Below are 18,704 nucleotides of genomic sequence, written 5' to 3'. Positions count from 1 at the left end.
GCTAGACCTGCACCTCCAGAAGCAAATGTTGGAGCTGGAAGTCAAATTGGAACAGTCAAAGTTCCAAATGGAAGCCAACGCAATGTCAGTCACGGAAACGTTGAGTAAGGCTTTAAAGGGTATGGGTGAGCAACTAGGCAAGCTCATAGACAGCTCCGATGTCACGTCCACTGAAATCGCCGCCAACTCCCAGTTGGTTAAAGACTCACGTAAGACGTTACATGACATGGATCAGAAGATCGAAACGGTTAAGTTAGACTTAAACGCACAGATCGAGGGCCTTCGAACAGAGATTGGTGTCAGCAAGGTACACCTGAGAACGATTCAGGAGCAAGTCATCGACCAAGGAGCACGTATACCTAGTCGACCACAGACTCTATCAGCTAGACAAGACGTTTCCGCCCGGTCTACCTTGAAGTCACTCGAAGCCACGGTACTGCATCGCAGGACTCTGCTTGACGCCGACACCTCTTCACGGAAGCAGCCTTCGAGACCACTGCCTATCATGCATCCAGCCTGCGGCCCTTCTATTGGGGACGACGCATCTTCGGACACGTCCTCTGAGCACCAGCCTGCTAAAGGCAGCTCCAACCACCCTCATGGTGGCTGCTGTAGTCGTCCACGTACCCCGAACTTCACGATCCAGCCGTTCGATGGAAATCCGAAGAATTACGCGCGGTTTAAGGCCAAACTCCGAGCCTTATACGAAAACGAGTACAACGGTTCCCCTGTCCTCCTGTTTATTCTTGAAGAGTTCCTAACAGAAGGCGTTCGTAACGAAGTCGGTGAATGCCTTACTGATGGTTCCATGTATTCCGTTGTGTGGGAACGTCTCGATTCAGTTTATGGCCGAACCGAGATTATGGATCAGACGTACCTAGATGACCTGCTCCAGATTCAGCCATTGAAGAATCAAGAAGCTGGCAACCTAAAATCCTTCGGGAACCGTCTACATGGTGCAGTGGCGACCCTATCCCAATCCAAGTATGCGCAGGAACTTCACAGCCGCACTACGCTGATGGCTATTGAAGCGAAGCTGCCGGCATACCTGAGGGACAAGTGGAGTGAGAAACGTAAGATGGCGGCAGCAGAATTGAACATCCTTGACCTGGATGATTGGGTAACTTTAAAATCCATGAGCAAACAACATGGAAAAAACGTATTCGGGTCTTTGCCCACGTCGACGTCCAAAAACGTGAGATTCCATGAAAAGGAGCCAGTCAAGAGACCCAGCGTTCCTCATGTATCCACCATTGGCCATGTATCGACAACGGAAGGCTCGAAAGTAACGGCATGATCTTCCCCAGCAACCGTGCCTCCAAGGAGCCGACCGCACACGGAGAAGAGAAGAGCCGAGAAGAAGGAGCATTGGAAATGCTTGGTATGCCACGGCAAAGCCCACAACCTTATCGAATGCACCGCCTTCACCTCTCTCTCCCCAGAAAAAAGGGCAGAGAAAGTCTTCAAGTCCGGAAGGTGTTTGCCATGTCTCACCGGCAACCACGAACGTAAGGAGTGTCCGAAAGACGTCAAATGCACCATTAGTGGTTGCACTGGCTCGAGACATCATACCTTGCTTCATGGAGCTGAGTTCATCCCACAGCGGAAGTCAGCAGATCAACACACTCCATCGGCGCCAACATCGACGGCATTACTTGGGACAGCTACCCATTTGGAGCCTTTAAAGCGACGTGTACGTTTTAAGATCGTACCAATCCGCATTGATGTTGGTGGAAGGTGGTTCGACACCTACGGTTTCTTGGATACCGGAAGGGACACCACACTGATAAGGAGTGATGTAATAAAGAAATTGGGAATCGTTGGGCCGTCTAAACGCATCAACGTTGTATCGTACGATGGGGCCACGTCTAACGTTTGTGCTTCCGTAGTATACTTCTCAATTTCATCCCGTGACGGAAAGAACAAGTTTGAAGTTCAGCATTCTTACACCGTCGACAAATTGAAGGTAACGTCGAACTCTCCGATCGACCATCAGCAGCTTGAATCTTGGACACACTTACGTGGTATTGATGTCCCGAACGTTCAACTGGAGGAAGTAACCGTACTCATCGGAATCGACGTAGCAGAGGCCCACGATCATGTCGCTTCCATCAAGCCGCCGGCTGGAACAACAGGGCCAATCGCCTTCAAGACTCCTTTTGGTTGGTGCCTGGGTAGTCCAACGGGCCCGCAGAACACCGATAGCCCGTTCATCGCACACATTGTGTCAGAAGAACAAAGCGAAGACCTGAACGAGTTAGTGAAGAGATTCTGGCAACTCGAGGCAAAGGACGTCGAAGAAGAACCGCCAGTTCTTTCCGAAGACGACCTGCGAGGAAAACGTATCCTCGACCGTACTGTAAAAAAAGTATGTAATCGTTACCAAATCGGCTTGATGTGGAAGGCTGATGACGTAAACCTTACGAAAAATCGAACGTCTGCCTTGAAAAGGTTCTATGCACTCGAGAGGCGCTTCCATCGAGATGCTGACTTCGCCCGAAAATACGATGCCGTAGTCAAGGAGTACATCGCATTAAAACATGCCAGGCTTCTCACGACTCAAGAGGCATTGAAGGAAAGCAACAAAACGTGGTATCTACCTCACCACGGAGTCATGAGTCCGTTTAGCTCATCGACCAAAGTTCGTGTTGTCTTCGATGTAGCTGCCGAGTATGGCGGAACATCGATCAACCAAAATCTTCTGCGGGGTCCCAACTTGCTGGTTAGCTTGTTGGGTGTTCTTATCCGGTTCCGGCGAAATCTCATCCTGGTTGGTGCAGACATCGAGAAGATGTTTCATCAGGTTCAAGTACCCGAAGAAGATCAGTCAGCCTACCGTTTTGTTTACCGGACGCCAGGCAGCAGTACTGCTCCCTTGACGTACCAGATGACCGTTCACGTGTTTGGCTCAATTTCATCCCCAACTACCTGTATCTACGCCCTGAACCGAACTGCAGACGATCATCGTGACCAGTTTCCAGAAGCTGCAGACAGTGTTCGACGTACGTTCTACGTCGACAACTACCTTGACTCCTTCGATTCCGAAGATGAGGTAGTTAAACGGGCCCGCCAAATGAAGAACCTACGTCAGTTGGGTGGTTTTAACCTCACGAAGTGGACGTCGTCATTAAGAAACGTGATGGCAGCTTAACGTGAGTTCGGGCTCGCCACACCAACTCTGAATCTCGACCTGGATAAATTGCCCGTTGAACGAACCCTTGGCGTGATGTGGGATGGTGAGAGAGACATGTTAACGTTCAAAATTAACAAGTCATCAAACCCTAACACTCTTACCAAGCGAACGTTCCTAAGCATCATTTCCAGTGTTTACGATCCATTGGGTCTCGTAGCGCCTGTATCCTTCTTGATGAAGTCTCTTCTTCAAGACATCTGGACGTATGAAACCAGGATTGGCTGGGATGATCTTCTACCCGAAGAATTACGTGAACGTTTTCTACATTGGTACGACCATCTTGAAAATTTGGAGACGCTTTCGGTGCCACGGTGTTATAGATTCCATCGTCGAGCTGTAAGCAGCAGCGGTTGCATGTATTCACGGCTGCAAGTTCAAAAGGCTTTGGAGCTGTGGCTTACTTCCGTTCGGTCTATGAAGACCATGCGATAGACGTGTCTTTCGTCATGTCGAAAACCCACGTCACCCCAGTCAAAGGCCCTACAATTCCTAGGCTGGAAGTTCAAGCAGCTGAAGTTCTGAACATAGCCCTCACCGTTTGTCGAGAGCTAGGAATGGACCTTGTTGTGTTTTTTTCTCTATACAACCCAAATGCGCGTTGCCAAACCAGATTTGAGTTGCTTAAACCCACTCCCTTCCTTTCACCAAATGTCTCCCTCACTTCGTCTGCTAGAACTCTAGCTAGCCTTCTTCTTCCTTGTGATACCTGACAAGAGATAGTCATCCGACTTGTTACCAGGTTTTTTATAGCTTTAAGTCGAACAAATATTTTCTGTTCTCTGTGGAGGTACATACATGTTTATAAGTTAATAAATTATTGCAAATGTGTTCTTATTTATAATTGTAGAATTTATAATCACAACAGGTTATGGGCCCAGATTAACGTAGCTTTAAACTACAATGGCCGAACACGTTGCACAAGACTTTAATTCTTTGAGAGCAGTTTCTCACGTGCCAAAATTCGATAGCACAAATCACCGAGAATGGAACTATGAGATACACTTATGCTTCCAGGCCATGGAAGTTGATTGTGTTGTGTTGGGAACAGAATTATGTCCAGCGGAGGTAACAAACTTTTAATTTATCACTCAACTACTCTCTGGTTACAGAACGTGTTGAAAAGTTTGCCTTATGGCACATGTTGAGTGTCAATTGCCTTATGGTTACTATCGTACTGAACATGCTTGCCCTATGGCACATGCAACTGTCAAATGCAACATTCTATTCACTATAACTTCAGTCAAATCTTTAAACTTAATCGTAGTCATAGATGTTGTAAATTCTGCTTCCCACATTCACAGACCCATCTAACCATACATCACACTAAATGATCATGGTCCGAATGCCATCTGTGAATGTTTCCAAACTTTTGTTTGTAATTTTTTTTTCTCTTTTATCTCTAAAGTCAAGCAAGACTCTTATTTCAAAGGGCATTTCTCACTTTGCTAGTTACTGGCTCGAATCCCTACCTTTGAAAACACAGTTTCATCAGCCCTAACGCTGAGAATCATTCATGATGCAATGCTCGTTGATTTATTTCGTGTCCTATGACAATATCATGCGATAACCTGTGACAATTTAAACAGCCTCATAATTTCTTTTCCTCCTAACAGGAACGCAATGAAGAAAACCTACTTTTGAACGAAGCAGCCATACGACAATGGACACGGAAGGACGTCTTAGCTCGAAACTGCATCATGGCAACTATAACTAAGGAAATGAAGGAAAACCTGTATATATGCGTTAATGCAACTCAAATGTGGAAAAAAGCTGAACCAACAGTATCAACTGCAAACAGAAGAGCATCTACACCTACTCTGGCAGAACTATTACGACTTTAACTACACGACTGGTATAATCATATATACTATAAACTAAATTGATAAAAACTAATCATATATTCAATCTTCAAACCTTTTAAGGTGACGACACGAGAACTCACATCCAAAAGCTTTCAAACGTGGCCGATAAGCTCAGAGAGCGGGACCAACCACTCAGCAACATCCAACTGGTTTCAAAAGCCTTAGCCACTCTTCCGGAAACCTTTCGCATCGTGAGATCTGTATGGGCTAGCGTTCCAGCCGCAGATCGCACTCTTGACCATCTCCTTCAGCGACTTCTTACTGAAGAAAATGTCGTTACGTCCTATCAAAAGATCGGTAACGTGACTGAAGGAGCTTTTGTCGCGAGTGAAGCAGCAAATGGGGGATACACCCCCGGTCGCGGCGGATATCCTGGTGTTCGTGGAAGAGGAAAGAAACATTTTGGAGTTCGAGGAGGATTTGCAGACAAGCGATCGAAACAACAATACAGAGCTGATCAAGACTCACGCCCAAAATGTGAATATTGTACGAAACCAGGCCACCAAGAGAAAGATTGCTACTCAAAGCATGGCTACCCAGACGTCGGGGGTAGAGGCAAAACATCGACTGGACTCCTCTCGTTATCCAAACCTGATCCTAGAAGCATATTTGCTTTCTTTGCTGATTCAGGCGCTACCAGACATATGTCGGACCAGAGAAACTTCTTTACAGACTTCAAACCAATTGAAATTGGTAACTGGTCTGTGTCTGGTAACAATTTTATTTTTTTTAATTTTTTTTTTACAAAATTTAAGACTTTACTTAAATCCTTTTTTCTTATTCAGGAATAGGAAACAGTAAACTGGACGTAAGGGGCACAGGCAGTATTAACGTCACAATTGTGATGAATCAAATAAAAACCTCAAACACACTGATGGAGGTACTCTACATACCAGGGCTTGGCGTGAATCTGTTTTCCATCGGAGCCGCAACTGCCAACGGATTAGTAGCACACTTTGAGCAAAACAAGGTACCACCGAAACATATACATACACTTATAACGTATATGCTCACTTAAATTTCTCATTTAAGGTATCGTTCATGAGAGGGGAATATATCTTCCCCGGTTCTCACCGGAGAAAGAAAAGATGACACCCTTTACCATCTTGATCTCGAACTCGATATCCAAACGAGTCGAAAAGATATACGAAGAAACGCTGAACTCTCCCTCTATAGCGCACATGGCGCCGATATCCGAGCATCACTCATCACATGGCATAAGCGCCTAGGCCACTTTGGCTATCAAATGCTCCTGAAGATGCTGCGACAAGATCTGGCCGTTGGTCTTAACATCGATGGTGACTGTGAAATCCCGGCATCACTCTGTTCTGGTTGTGAGACAGGAAAGTTTACAAGAGTCTCGCTCAAAGAAGGCCGCCAGAGAGCTGGCAGGATAGGTGAACTCACTCACTCCGATGTCTGGGGTCCCATCGCTTCCCCAAGTCTGGGAGGAGCAACCTATTATGTCACTTTTAAAGACGATTTTAGTGGTCATCTAACGCTCTACTTCATGAAAAGAAAATCTGAAGTACCCTCACTAATCTGACTCTACCATGCAACGCTTCTCAACGAGACAGGAAATTACATGCTCACTCTCAGGACAGATAATGGGCGAGGAGAATACGTAAACAACGAGAACGACGCTTGGTTTAAAGAAAAGGGGATTCGTCACGAAACAAGTGCCCCGTATACACCTGAACAAAATGGTACAGCGGAACGTACCAACAGGACCTTGCTGGACATCGTCCGATGTATGTTAATTTCCAGTGAACTACCCTCATCTCTTTGGGCAGAAGCTGTCTCATACGCTTCCTACATCCGAAACAGAGTTCTTTCAAGAACTGGTGAGCTCACTCCTTACAACTACTGGAACGGCAAGAAACCTGATTTGTCAAAAATCCGAATCTTCGGTTCAAGAGCGTTCATAAGTGACCCATTAGTATCATCAAAACTGGAAGCACGTAGCCAAGAAGGAGTCTTCCTTGGACGCTGCATCACTGAAAACGCTTTTCGAATCTACATTCCTTCTACCAAAAAGATTCTCATTAGCAAAGACGTTAAGGTGGACGAAACTATGGTCTACCATGACATGAAGAAACAATCGGTGAGTACTTTTCTTTAAAACTCATAAACAAAAACGAAACTGAACTAAAGGATTCCATTTCTCTTAGAAGGAGCCACAAACGGATGAGCCAGTTTTTCAGGAATCCGACCTCAACGAAGCTTCCACCGATATCAATATTCCTCAAGAAATTTCAAGGCCACTTGATGATGCAATGTTAGAGGACGGGATAATCAACAATGAAGCTATAGACGAAGAAATCGTCCATGACGAATCTCCTAACGCAATCAATGCAAGTCCTCGCGTTGACACAGATCGTCAAGTTTACAACGAGAGAACCCGTCAATCTGCTCGCCGTCCAAAATTTTCTGATCGATACCTCCAGTATAGGCAATCAATAGCCAAACAAGGTACAAACACGCCCATCGACACAAAAACAAAACATCAGTTATAACCTTTATTAATTCTTTTTTAGCAATTCTCTTTCGCATACCTGCAAAAACGTCTAATTCAAGCACGAAGTCTCGACCAACAGAGCCTAGCAGTTATCTTGAGGCCATTTCCTGTGCCGACTCAGAATTCTGGATTCCAGCGATTATTGAAGAGTATGAGTCCCTCATCCAAAATAATACATGGAATTTATGTCAGCTACCACCAGGCCGCAAAGCAATCCAAGGAAAATGGGTCCTGAAGTACAAACCAGGATTCAAAAACACGCCTCCAAGATACAAGGCCCACTTTGTTATTAAAGGATATTCGCAAATACCAGGGCTCGATTACACTGAGACCTACGCTCCAGTAGCCAAACACTATTCTCTTCGCGTGATCATGGCCATTGCTGCTACGAGGGATTTAGAAATGGTCCAACTGGACGTCAAGACTGCCTTCCTTTACGGCACCCTAGACGAAGAAATCTACCCGGGTAGGAATTTTATCTAGGTCCAATGTTGTTGCCGATACAGAATCGGCCATTGGTTCAGGATCAGAATCGCACATCGGCCCGGGTCATTTCCAACTTGAGTCGCCAAACCTTGTCCATTTCTGCTATGCCAATATTACACATGTATTTTGGTAGAACACCGGCAAGCAGTGTTGATCCGGGATTAATTTATCAATATTGGCATAACAGAAATGGACAAGGTTTGGCGACTCAAGTTGGAAATTACCCGGGCCGATGTGCGATTCTGATCTTCAGCCAATAACAGTGAAAAACAACATTGTATCAATGTTAAAAATTGAACACCTAACCAATGTTATAAATGTATTTTGGTAGAACATTGGCGAGCAGTGTTTATCCGGGATAATTTTATCAGTAGTGGCATAACAGAAATGGACAAGGTTTGGCGACTCAAGTTGGAAATGACCCAGGCCGATGTGCGATTTCGATATGCAACCAATAATGGCGCAAAACAACATTGGACCAACATTCAACATTCCAACATCAAAAATTAAATAGTAGCCTAAAACAAAACAATAGCTTTATTCATCGTAATATAAAGTAAAGACAAACCTAGCCGGATTTGCCGGATTTGAACCCTAGACCACTGTACATCAACTTCATATTTCAGACGCTTTATCCACTTAGCTATTTCTATACATATAAAGTAATATGTTTTCCGGAGTAATTCCGGAATTTGGTTAAAAACTTAGAAAAAATTTCCCAGTGAAAACCAAAGTTAGTTTAAATTTAGTACGTGGTTACAGTTCTATTATTTTTACTGATTATAGATACTAATTTACACAACAATCATTTCATTTTCATGTTTAATCGTTAATTTAGACCAAACATTTCAAAAATACAAAAAAAAATGTAATTAAAATAACAAATTTAAAAAGCACACCCGGGTAGGAAACAATACTGACCATTCTGTTTTCTTCATCCGATGTTGATTTTAGGTCGGTTCACATCGTAAATGCGTTATCAATTACATGAGATTGGTCCATGGTTGGAAAAATATTGGAATGTGGTTTTCCCAAAACCAAATCAATTCCATCCTGGGCCATTCTTAGAAAGTCGAGTTTTAACGATACATGTATCCCGCTACTAAACCAATGTCGATACAATTTCGAACCTTTGCTGTTGTTCGATATCGACTAGCCAATAATAATCCAATGTCCAAAACCCAAATTTCAACGATTTATATATCCCAATATTTATCCAATGTCAATACAATTTCGAATTTTTTATGCTGTTCGATATCGAAATGCCAATAGTACCCCAAAGTCAGAAACCCAAGTTTAAACGATATATATATCCATGTACAAATCCAATGTTGGTACTATTTCAAATTTTTGCTCTTGTTCGATATCGAAATGCCAATAGTACCCCAAAGTCAGAAACCCAAGTTTAAACGATATATATATCCATATACTAATCCAATTTTGGCACAATTTCAAATTTTTGCTCTTGTTCGATATTGATTAGCCAACAGTAAACCAATGTCAGAAATCGATGTTTATCTCCCGATACTAATCTAATGTTGAAACAATTTCGAATTTTTGCTGTTGATCGATATCAATTTGACAATACTAAACCAAAATTACGAAAAAAAGATTAAATGATCTATATATTCCGATACTAATCCAATGTCGATACAATTTCGAATTTATGTTATTGTTCGATATATACCCGGGCAGGAAACAGCATTCGCCAAAATTAAGCCGATGTTCGTATAGGCTTGGATTGATGCACAAAAATACAAGCTTTCTATTGGCAAGCCAATGCTCGGCCAATGATGGAATTCTGCACCTATATCAGTTATCGAATGATGAGACTAGGTAACACTAACATCGTAGGAGCTATGTTAAAAATTCCTCGCTAAAATTAAACCCGGTTCCAAAAACCAGTTCCACAAACAGGGTTTTACCGTTCCCCGACTTCTACCCCAAAACTATACATATATACATACATACCAATAATATTATCGTTAAACAACAACAAAAATTCGTATCGCATCCACATTGGGTTGGTATCGTGGTATAAAGATCGTTTAATCTTGTTTGTCCAATATTGGCTTATAATTGGCTAATCGATATCGATCAAGAGCAAAAAATTGAAATTATACCAACATTGGATTAGTATATGGATAAATAAATCGTTTAAACTTCGGTTTCTGACTTTGGGATACTATTGGCATTTCGATATCGAACAAGAGCAAAAAAATTTAAATTGTACCAACATTGGATTTGTATATTGATATATAAATCATTTAAACTTGGGTTTTTGATTTTGAAATACTATTGACCTTTCGATATCGAACAAGAGCAAAAATTTAAAATTGTACCAACATTGGATTTGTATATGGATTTATATATTGTTTAAACTTGGGTTTCTAACTTTGGGGTACTATTGGCATTTCAATATCGAACAAGAGCAACAATTTGAAATTATACCAACATTGGATTTGTACATGGATATATATATCGTTTAAACTTGGGTTTCTGACTTTAGGGTACTATTGGCATTTCGATATCGAACAAAAGCAAAATTTTTAAATTGTACCAACATTGGATTAGTATATGGATATATATATCGTTTAAACTTGAATTTCTGACTTTGGGGCACCATTGGCATTTCGATATCGAACAGCATCAAAAATTCGAAATTGTATTGACATTGGATAAATATTGGGATATATACATCGTTGAAATTTGGGTTTCGGACATTGGATTATTATTGGCTAGTCGATATCGAACAACAGCAAAGGCTCGAAATTGTATCGGCATTGGTTTAGTAGCGGGATACATGCATCGTTAAAACTCAACTTTCTAAGAATGGTCCAGGATGGAATTGAGTTGGTTTTTGAAAAACCACATTCCAATATATTTCCAACCATGGACCAATCTCATGTAACTTATAACGCATTTCCGATGGGAACCGACCTAAAATCAACATCGGCTTAAGAATGGTCAGTATTGTTTCCTACCCGGGCTACATGCAACAACCCGAGGGCTTCATCGTTCCAGGAAGAGAAGGAGAAGTCTGCCGTCTCATCAAAAGCCTCTATGGTCTGAAACAGGCTTCCAGAGTATGGAACATCAAATTCAACGAATTCCTAATCCTTTTTGGACTAACAAGAAGCATAGCTGACCCATGCGTGTATTATCGTCATCTTCGTAAAGGGAAGGCGGATGAAGAAATAACTATTTTCATCCTTTACGTAGACGACGGACTCATTCTCAGCAGCACCAAGGCAGTCCTCATGAGATGATGGAATTTCTTGGCAAGGAATTTGACGTTCTTTTTATTCCACCCGATCGATTCATCGGAATCGACATCAACCGCAACAGAATCCAACGCACAATTCATCTCTCACAGCCAGACTACGTCAAGACTGTACTCGAGAGATTCAATATGAGCAACTGTTCCACTCTCTCTGTTCCAGCTGATCCATGCGCCAAGCTCACGCCACAGATGTGCCCACAAAATGAAGAGGAGAAGAAAGAAATGGCCAACATACCCTTCATGGAATGCATTGGCTCGGTGATGCACCTCAACCACTTGACACGACCAGACATCGCCTACGCCGTTGGCCAAGTCTCGAGATACTCGCAAAGCCCAGGACAAGAACACTGGAAAGCTCTCAAGCGCATCCTCGCTTATCTACGCAAAACCTTAAACTTCGGCCTCCTATTTGGAGGTGGCGACGACGAATTGTACGGCTACTGCGACGCGGATTACGCTGGAGACCTGGGAAATAGGAGATCAACATCCGGAGCCGTATTCACACTACACAACGGTCCAGTTTCATGGTTCAGCCGCCGCCAGTCATGCGTCGCTCTATCAACCATGGAATCGGAATTCATCTCTGCGGCGGAAGGGGCGAAAGAAGCCATATGGCTCAAGCGCTTTCACTCTGAATTAGGAGCTCGCATCTCAGCCATTCCACTAAGATGCGACAACCAGGGCGCCATCGCCCTCATTCACGATCCTGTGTTCCATCAGCGAACAAAGCACATTGACGTGCGTTTCTTCTTTGTGCGGGAGGCGCAAGAACAAAAGAAGGTTGACATCTCCTACATCGAAAGCGAAAATCAACTGGCGGATATATTTACCAAGGCGTTGGCTGCTCCAAGATTTGAAAAATTGCATGGAAGATTGAACATTTGTGAGCTACCAGAATAGAGCTCTCGACTTTAGGGACGTGTAGTATTTCATTTCTATTTCGCGTTTATTTTTTTATTATTATCAATTTCTTGCGCATTTGTCTTGAGGGACGTGTTGTGTTTTTTCTCTATACAACCCAAATGCGCGTTGCCAAACCAGATTTTGAGTTGCTTAAACCCACTCCCTTCCTTTCACCAAATGTCTCCCTCACTTCGTCTGCTAGAACTCTAGCTAGCCTTCTTCTTCCTTGTGATACCTGACAGGAGATAGTCATCCGACTTGTTACCAGGTTTTTGATAGCTTTAAGTCGAACAAATATTTTCTGTTCTGTGTGGAGGTACATACATGTTTATAAGTTAATAAATTATTGGAAATGTGTTCTTATTTCTAATTGTAGAAATTATAATCACAACAGACGTACAAGACGTTACCTTTCACACCGACTCGCAAACAGTGTTACGTTGGATTTACTCACGAACGTGCAAATTCGAAGTTTTCGTGAACAATCGTGTTGACCAAATCCTCAGAAACACCAATCGTCGGCAGTGGCGTTATGTAGCTGGAGTCGAAAATCCTGCTGACCTGTGTAGTCGGGGTATTGACCACAGAACGTAAACGAGTTGTTCCACTTTCATCAAGGACCGCAGTTCTTGCAACTCGATCCATCTGAATGGAACAATTGGGTTGACATTGCTGAGCCGGAAGAGAGTGACGTGAATGTGATTCGCATCTTGGCAATAAAAACAGAAGATGAGAATCCTCCCGTAGACCAATGCGTAAAAAACTGTCCGAGTTTGCTTAGAATTCAGAGAGTTCTAGCCTGGTGTTTGAGATTCGTGAGAAATACACAATCCAGAAAACGTGGGGACAAACTGACAGTCGGAGAGTTAACGGTGTTAGAAATGTCAACCTCGTTAGTGATTTGCGTCAAACGTGCTCAAGCGTTAGCTTTCAAGGAAGAAATCTATGCCCTGAGAAAAAACCTGGAACTACCGCTGACATCTAAACTTCGCCCTTTCAAGCCATTTTTAGACGACGTCGGACAGTTACGAGTAGGCGGACGTATCCACCACGCCCCGGTAGACTACTCAGCAAAACATCCCATTCCGCTACCAGGAGATCAGTTGTTGACTCAACGGATAGTGTGGGATCATCACGTGAAAAATTTGCATATGAAAGCTGAGACATTGTTAGCAAGTATACGTTCACGTTACTGGATACTTTCTGGGCGGAAAGTCATCAAATCAGTCGTGAATAATTGCTGGCCTTGTAAACGCCGATCATCGAAGCCAATGCCGCCCCTTATGGCATCGCTTCCAGTACATCGACTTACCCCGTATCGCCCTGCTTTTGCCTTCACGGGGATCGATTACTTCGGTCCTCTTACTGTACGTGTTGGTGGAAGAGGTGTAAGGCACGAAAAGCGATGGATCAGTCTTTTCACGTGTCTAACAACCAGGGCTGTTCATCTAGAAACTTCAGATGGACTCAGTCTGGAAGAATTCTTGCTCTGCTTCACTCGTTTTGTCAGTGTACGTGGAAAACCGGAGGTAATTTACAGCGACAACGGAACAAACTTTGTTGCAGCAGAGCAGGAACTTCGCCAGGCTCTGAAAGAGCTCATCGAAAGACACAACGAACTCCAGACCATAATGTCTTGTCAGCAGATGAAATGGCATTTTTCTCCTCCGGATGGGCCCCATTTCGGGGGAGTATGAGAAAGACTGGTTCAATCGTGCAAACGTGTGATGAAAATCAGTATTGGGACTCGCCTCGTCACTGATCGTGTCTTAAGAACCGTCGTTGCCGAGGTAGCCGCCTTGCTCAATTCAAGACCACTGACTCATCTCAGCATGGATTCTGACGATCCTGATCCCCTCACACCGAATCACTTTCTACATGGTGGGGCACGTCCATACACACAGCTAAAGTTATCAGATGAAGAAAAACGTAGACGTAACTGCAAAGCAATTCCTGCAAAGCCAGGCCATCATTCAACTGTTACAGTTTCTTTATTGGCACAAGCTCGGGCACAAAGCTTACAACAAACATTCATACCAAATAATACAGAAGTTACTATTTACAACAGAATACGCGAAGGGTAGCCAGTTTACACAAGGCTCCTTCTTTAAGGACTTACGCGAGGCTAGCCAGCTTCAAGCAAAGCCACCTCTTAACGTCCTGTCGGACGTCGGGCCAAATCCCGATTCCCCTCTCTAAGTTTCAGAGAGACTTATGGTCGACTCCAGATCGACCAGTCATCTAGGGGTTGTAATACAAATTATACAGAAGGGGAAACATTAATAGTTATAAAATGCGACAATAGAGGGTAGTACTTGCAACAATCGGCCCTTCCTGACTTGAAGTTTCACGAGTGATGCAAAACACACAATATGGAAACTTCAAAATCAGACCATGAAGAAAATTAGGAAAGAGAATAAACGTAATGATGGCCAGTTGACCTCGCAGCGTTCCTTTGTGGCCAAAAGCTCCCTCATTATTATCTTTTCAAGTTTCCAGGGCGGTTAGGTGAAGAACCCGAGAGTGATGAAGGAGGGTATTCGCTTGTGGAATTGGCAGGACCAATCGCGTAACTCGATCCTCTTTGGATTCATCCACTTCACGAATGAAGGCAGCAAATTCTCGATCCTTACAGCCGGCATCTCGGTGTAATTGTTGGCTGCCTACGTCCGCCCATACGTACAAAGAACCCACGGCGTGTTGTGATACGCGTCTGACAGCTCGCATGGGGAAGGACATCCAAAATGGCGGCGTACACAAGCGTTCTACTTCCACACGAGGAAGGCAAATGGGTCCGATGAAGACGACTTTTGAAAAGCCGTTCGATGGTCTTCATCCCTCTTCTGACACCAAATGTTACAGTTTCTTTATTGGCACAAGCTCGGGCACAAAGCTTACAACAAACATTCATACCAAATAATACAGAAGTTACTATTTACAACAGAATACGCGAAGGGTAGCCAGTTTACACAAGGTTCCTTCTTTAAGGACTTACGCGAGGCTAGCCAGCTTTAAGCAAAGCCACCTCTTAACGTCCTGTCGGACGTCGGGCCGAATCCCGACTCCCCTCTCTAAGTTTCAGAGAGACTTATGGTCGACTCCAGATCGACCAGTCATCTAGGGGTGGTAATACAAATTATACAGAAGGGGAAACATTTATAGTTATAAAATGCGACAATAGAGGGTAGTACTTGCAACACAACATTTTTGGAATCGATGGCTACGTGAATACGTTCCTCATCTGACTGAAAGAAGAAAGTGGGCCGAAAATCGCCCGTAGGGGATATAGTGCTTGTTATTGAATCAAATACCTTACGTGGGCAGTGGCCATTAGGCAGAGTGATAGAAATAATGCCCAGTGCCGCTGACAATGTCGTTAGAGTGGTTAAAGTGAAGCTTGTTAACCACAAAACCCGTTTATACGCCCTGTGACAAAGCTCTGTGTTTTAACTACGGCCAAAGAGCAAGGGGTAAACGTTAAAATGGATTGTACTGATAATTAAAAAGTGTAAAACTCACCTACTTATAGAGAAACGTTAATTTTATACATGTTACAAGCAATTGTGTAGGTAAAACAGCTGTTCGAGTTGATAAAGGTAGTGTAGAAACTTTCGACGCCACCTATATTGAACTTCATACAATATTGCGTAAATCGTCCGCCAGAAAAGTTTATTTTTAACTTAAAAATGTGAATCATTCTTAGAACAGTGATTTCACGGGTATCACAGTCAACAAAGTTTGTAGGCAATAGCATACGGGATGAAACTGTATCCTTTATGTAAAAAGTCCGTTGATGAAAAGGACGTGATAAATGAAAATTTTTGTCACATGAAACACACAATTCCCTTTTGCATGTGCTACAACAAACAGCATAGTTGCTTGCAGAGCTACAGCAAATAGTGCAGCAATCTAAATCAGGACATTCTGTACTTGTGCGAGCTTCAGAATAAATTGGTCTCATTTCATTCCATTTTTTTTATGAAATTGAAATTGAATACTTGCCATTCAGACAGGCAAGTAACTCCCTCTGGTCTATTATTTTCCTCTACCATAGATCCATGGCTTTCTGTTTCGTAGAATTCCTGTATTAAACCTTCAGGTCCTAAATGAAAGGATTCGAAACTTCAGTGGAGAAGGCAATTACAAAAAAAAGCTAATTTACTTGAATAAATGTAATTTTGATTTGGCATTGGGTCTGCTTCTCTTGAAAGGCTAAAATTACTTTGATTGTCTGTCACCATTTCAAGTCTTTCCGTTAGGACTTCAATTGCTATGTTATCCTCGTCAACGAAGTGTAGTGTTGTAACTAGGAACAGTAAAGCAACAGTACAGCAAAGTTTGTAGAATTATAATGAACAACTTAAATTACCGTTTTTCGTGCTTTCTTTGCACTTCATCTTATTTTTCAGCTTTCTCAGTGGTGAATTTTTTTGTTTCAATCCTTTTTTTTCCATTTCACTAGACTCGTCGGAATCTGGCTCTGTCCGAATGTTTTTTTTGCACTTTTGACTTTTACGATATTTTTCCCTTTTTCTAGGATTGTAGAGTTTTCTTCTTTCTTCTTCCATTAAAAGAATTAAATCCACACCAAAAAATTTGAAATTAATACCGTCAAAATTCCGAATATGGCAGACGACGGAAAGAAACAATTCTGAGCACGAAAAAAACAAACAAACGAAGGTGGTATTCCGTACACAGTGTATAAGCATAGGGTACCGTGATACACGTACGACCTAGTTAGTACCTAGTTAGTACATGTTGCCGCGGCAGCAGTGGTTAGCGTCGCTAACTGAGAATAGGTTGTGAAAAATAGCGGCTTGGAGGGCGTCAACTAAAAAAAAGGGAGGGTAGCCAAAAAGTGGGTTTCCTGATCGATTAATGCCATCTAGTGGCGGAAATTGAAAGCACATGGCTTAATTACGTGGGTAAAACCGGGTAATCGGGTAGGAAATCGGGGATAACCGGGTTTAAAAAACGGGTAATGGAACCGGTTTCAGAATGGTGTTACCCCCGTAAAACCCGGGTAGACAGTGGCATAAAGTCTCAATAACCGTTACTCACCGGATCCAATTTTTTTGCCGAGAAGACCTACCTATTCGCCAAATACCAAATACCAAGGACTCGGCCCCGCGTTGATCGGGGAGCTTTTTCATCGATTTGGTGCCGGGTTAATTGTTTTCGGTGCGGTGATTTCGGTGCTCGGTGTAATCCCCGATTACAACCCCCAATTTGACCCCTTCTAGCACTGCTTTCTGCCATGAATGTTTCCTAATTCTTCCATGTAATAAAAAATTTTCTTGACTTTTCCGTATGTTTTTTTTTTCCTTTTCTAAGAAAATTAAAAAATTATCCAAAATATCAGTAGGGGAGACCGGATCCATATTGGACACTGTACCAGGTTAGACAGTGGCTTTAAAAATAGTAGAATTTATTTTAAAAATCTAAATTTTTTTAGATGTGATTAGAACTAGTGTAAACTTCAATTATGTATAGTTTCATTTATATCCTATGGTTATTTCTTCAGTTATTGAAAACAATAAAAAATGGGATAAAAATGTTTAAATTTTTTCTCCATTGAATTTAGCGTAGTGTCCAAGATATTAAAGTAAAAAGAAAATGGATGGCTCTGTTATGTAGACAATTCATTTGCCTACAACATAACACTAAAAAACAAATTTTAGGTTGTAAGGTTAGGTCACAATTTAATTTTGGGACAGGGTGTGGATTTTGGGGTCACTTTGGACAATTTTTGGGGTAAAGTTGGACAAGAAAGTGGCTTAGAGGGGGAGGAGCCTATAACTTTTTACAACCTGAAAACAAACTATATGGTCATTAATTTACTTTCCATTGCAAAAAATTATGGAAAAGAGGCGATAAATATGAATTATTAGTTATCGATTCATTTAGTTCCACCCCCTCTATCTTGTCCTTATCTTAAATTGAATTTCTTTTCCGTTTAAGACAATTACTTTTTTTTTAAAGTTACATTTACCAAATTTTGTTTGTGGTATTATTGCCCTAATCTTCATATCTGAAAATTAAAAAGAAAAGTTTTGTTCCATCCTATCCACCCGTAAATACCCCTTCCAACCTTGAACATGCGCTTTTCCAAGTTAACCCATGGTAGGACAAGAAAGACCGAAAAATTCAAATCTCTGTAACTTTATAATTTATCTTTATAAAACAGTGAAAAAATTACAGGAGGCGAAGAATAAAACAAAAAATAATTTGTAAAAGATAAAATGTTATTGCTTTAGGGGGATAGGAGATACAAGGGAAAAACCAGAAGTGTCCAACATAGGCTCGGTTTCCCCTAATCCTATCAATGTTAAATTTCAGCTGGGGAGGGAGGCGGGGTACACTGCAGACAAAAAAAGTTACAGGGATGAAAGCCATGAATGGTCACCTAGATTTTTTTCAACTTTCCTGATACATTTTTCTTATCGTGTTTAATGGTTC

The 18,704-nt window shown here is 42.3% G+C and overlaps 1 protein-coding gene and 1 long non-coding RNA gene across 2 annotated transcripts; one reads left to right on the top strand and one right to left on the bottom strand.

Moving 5' to 3' along the window:
• Nucleotides 1-4,068: 4,068 nt before the first annotated feature.
• Nucleotides 4,069-5,037, top strand: LOC123473996. Its single transcript, XM_045175774.1, has 2 exons — nt 4,069-4,258; nt 4,807-5,037. The coding sequence occupies exons 1-2, from the start codon at nt 4,094-4,096 to the stop codon at nt 5,032-5,034; spliced, it is 393 nt and encodes a 130-aa protein (XP_045031709.1). The 5' UTR covers nt 4,069-4,093; the 3' UTR covers nt 5,035-5,037.
• A 10,676-nt stretch (nt 5,038-15,713) lies between these two features.
• LOC116925051 lies at nt 15,714-17,520 on the bottom strand. Its single transcript, XR_004395308.2, has 3 exons — nt 16,615-17,520; nt 16,408-16,551; nt 15,714-16,347 (listed from the first exon to the last, which is right to left on the bottom strand). It is a non-coding gene; the product is annotated as an uncharacterized LOC116925051 (long non-coding RNA).
• Nucleotides 17,521-18,704: the final 1,184 nt, after the last annotated feature.

This window comes from Daphnia magna, linkage group LG6 (genome assembly GCF_020631705.1).
Source record: "Daphnia magna isolate NIES linkage group LG6, ASM2063170v1.1, whole genome shotgun sequence".
In the NCBI taxonomy this organism is placed as follows: Eukaryota; Metazoa; Arthropoda; class Branchiopoda; order Diplostraca; family Daphniidae; genus Daphnia; species Daphnia magna.
The sequence above is the reverse complement of the archived record's forward strand: the minus strand, read 5'-3'. Positions and strand labels throughout refer to the sequence as shown.